The sequence below is a fragment of the Sphaeroforma arctica genome (genome assembly GCF_001186125.1).
Source record: "Sphaeroforma arctica JP610 unplaced genomic scaffold supercont1.3922, whole genome shotgun sequence".
Classification (NCBI taxonomy): domain Eukaryota; class Ichthyosporea; order Ichthyophonida; genus Sphaeroforma; species Sphaeroforma arctica.
In genome coordinates this window covers 1-2,909 of record NW_014036636.1, presented here as the reverse complement: position 1 = coordinate 2,909, position 2,909 = coordinate 1, and the positions used below count along the sequence as shown (strand labels likewise).

The following is a 2,909-nucleotide window of genomic DNA, read 5'->3' as shown; positions in this document are numbered from 1 at the left end:
TATATATATATACAACATACATATATATATATATATATATATATATATGTATATATGCATATATATGTAGGCATATATGTATGTATATATACATATATATATATATATGCATATATGTATATTTATATATATACACGCACACATATGTTTATAGTCAAATAAATACACACGTATGTATATGTAATCACCTGGTTACGCTCAGCCTTGACAACAAAGTTCTCGTCAGCCAAGAGAGGTCTTGCCATTGAGACCATATCGGCTTGTCCAGAGGAGATGATATCGTCCGCAACGTCGGGTGAGTTAATTCGGTTGGTTGTGATCAGCGGAATCTTCAGCCCTGCGCGCACACACAACACACACACATACATACATATACACATACACACACATATACACATACACACACATATACACAACACACACGCACACACACACAGTCGATAGGTAGAAGGAAAAAACAGTTGATCTGCATCTGATACTATTTCTTATGGCTGAAGGTTATCACGGGTGTAGATATATGAGCTATTCAATATTGTGATGAAATGCAATGTTCTATCAGATTTGACAGACATCCATAGTATGTCATCTGAGTATGTAGATAGTGGTCACATCCACGCGTGTTCTGCACTGACGTGACATGTGGTGTATCATCGATGTGCATGTGAATGCAGCATGATCGGCGCATGTGGGCAGTGTGTGAGACCACTACGCTTCAGTGCTTTCCGTTGAATGCCATCTGAAGTTAGTCTCATCTCTGGACAGAGCAACACGAGCGTGTGTGTACAACACGAGTTTGTACCGAACATTAGGGAAAAGCTTTCTATATATGGAACAGGTCGGCACCTGTGGATGGGCGGCATGTGGTACAACGGGGACATTGATCGAGATGACTACCAACCCATGTGTACACGGAATAGATCTTAAGATGCTCAGCATTCTACATATAGAACAGACAATCTATTCCCATCTAGATAAGTACCGGCCCATGTACACAGAATAGATCTTGAGATGTTCAGTATTCTATATATAGAACAGACACTCATCATAGCCGTCATAGTGCCTAGGCAGCGCGGGGTACAGAGGCTCTAATAGTCGGAAGGATCAAGGACCCTTTCTACTATACACACAGATACAAACCCATGTAACATTCAAACACGTCTGTCAACCCCTCCATACAGAGCTCTCATAACCATGCCACACACCTTCTTTCTTCATCTTGGCCGTTACCAGCGCATAGGCAGCGCGGGGTACTGATGTGACAATGGTAGGCACGCGTGCCTCATGCCAACCAATGCCTGTGTTGATGATCGTCGCCCCAGCCGCTTCAATAGCCTGCGGAACAGCGGTAGGTAGAATATCCTTGAATACACCATTCACAACATCGGATTTATCATTGTATACACCATTCACAACATCGGATTTATCATTGTATACACCATTCACAACATCGGATTTATCATTGTATACACCATTCACAACATCGGATTTATCATTGTATACACCAATCACAACACTAGACTTATCATTGTATACACCCACTAGATTTATCATTGAATACACCAATCAGAACACTAGATTTATCATTGAATACACCAATCACAACACTAGATTTATCCGTTAATAACTACTCCACGGTGCTACATAGAAGTGAATAAAAGGAGTACATTAAAGGATCGACATGTGCTCTATATGCTCGCACGCATGTTGTATGCTAATTGGCGTATGCTCCTGTGCATATCTCATACTGTCGTATAATCGTACGCAAGTCACACATGCAACACCCACCAACCCTCGAGGAAAAAAACCTCCCAACAGCAAAATCTAAACAAACCAGAATACTGGTAGAAGAGAAAAGTGCAGTTTGAAATAACGACGTGAGGCATGGAGCACATGCGCCACCCACCTTGGCTAGCTGCACAATCTCTTCCCAGGAACTGCCGTCAGGAATTAGATCCAGCATGGACAGCCGGTAGATGATGATGAAGTCTGGTCCCACACGCTCTCTATGTGTCGCAACGCAAATTGAAATAAGCAGGCGTAAACAGCAAGAAATGATCTATTTATGGCTATATTTAAACGGGTAGATGATGATAAAGTCTGATCCCACATGCTCTCGAAGTGTAGCAACGCAAATTAAAATCAGCAGGTGAAAGAAGCAAGAAATGATCTATTTAGGATTTAGGGTTAGGGATAGCATATCTAAAACTTTAAACTCAGAACTGCCAAAAAAAAAACTCGAATTTTGTTAAAAAATAATACTATATATTTGTACAAATATGGTAAAATACACGATAAAAACGAGGGTCCTTACTGAAGTATATATCAATACAAGTCTATTTATAGCACAGCAATCGAATATACAGAAATGCAATACAAACAGAGAGCACCGCAAAGATCGCATGCATTGTGTAGCAACAGAAAAGTAATGGTCCATACATACAGGGTTTTAGGGTTTAGGATTTATACAGCCATACAAGCATAGAATTCAGGAACAACACAGACAGGTATATCAATAGTCGCACATCACCCTTCGCTACCACAGAAAGACACAAAATACAGGCATATCTGCAAATGCATGGACACGAATACTTACAACCTTCTACACTATCCATAGACATCATATTTACCACATGGTCTATGATGTATGTCTCTACGTATGCTTATGGGCTCACCCCTCCACGATACTTGGTCTAATATGCATATGTAGCATATGTATGTACACAACTGATAAGCATAAGAGGGCCTTGTGACTACCGTTTTAATGATAATTGATGGTGTGTTTTGTGTACTAGATCAGGCAATGGCCTATCGATTCCCCCCGTTCTATAAATTACACACGATACACATGCGCAGTACCACGAACCGGGGCATATGCTGTCGAGGAAGTATATTATATAAATATATATAAA

At 40.5% G+C, this 2,909-nt stretch overlaps 1 protein-coding gene across 1 annotated transcript; it reads right to left on the bottom strand.

Annotated features, from left to right (window-relative positions):
* Positions 1 to 1,202: 1,202 nt before the first annotated feature.
* On the bottom strand, positions 1,203 to 1,538 carry SARC_13926 (hypothetical protein; the record flags this gene model as incomplete). The annotated part of the gene is made up of 1 exon (XM_014291942.1): positions 1,203 to 1,538. A coding segment is annotated over one exon (336 nt), but the record flags the coding sequence as incomplete, so codon positions are not given.
* Positions 1,539 to 2,909: the final 1,371 nt, after the last annotated feature.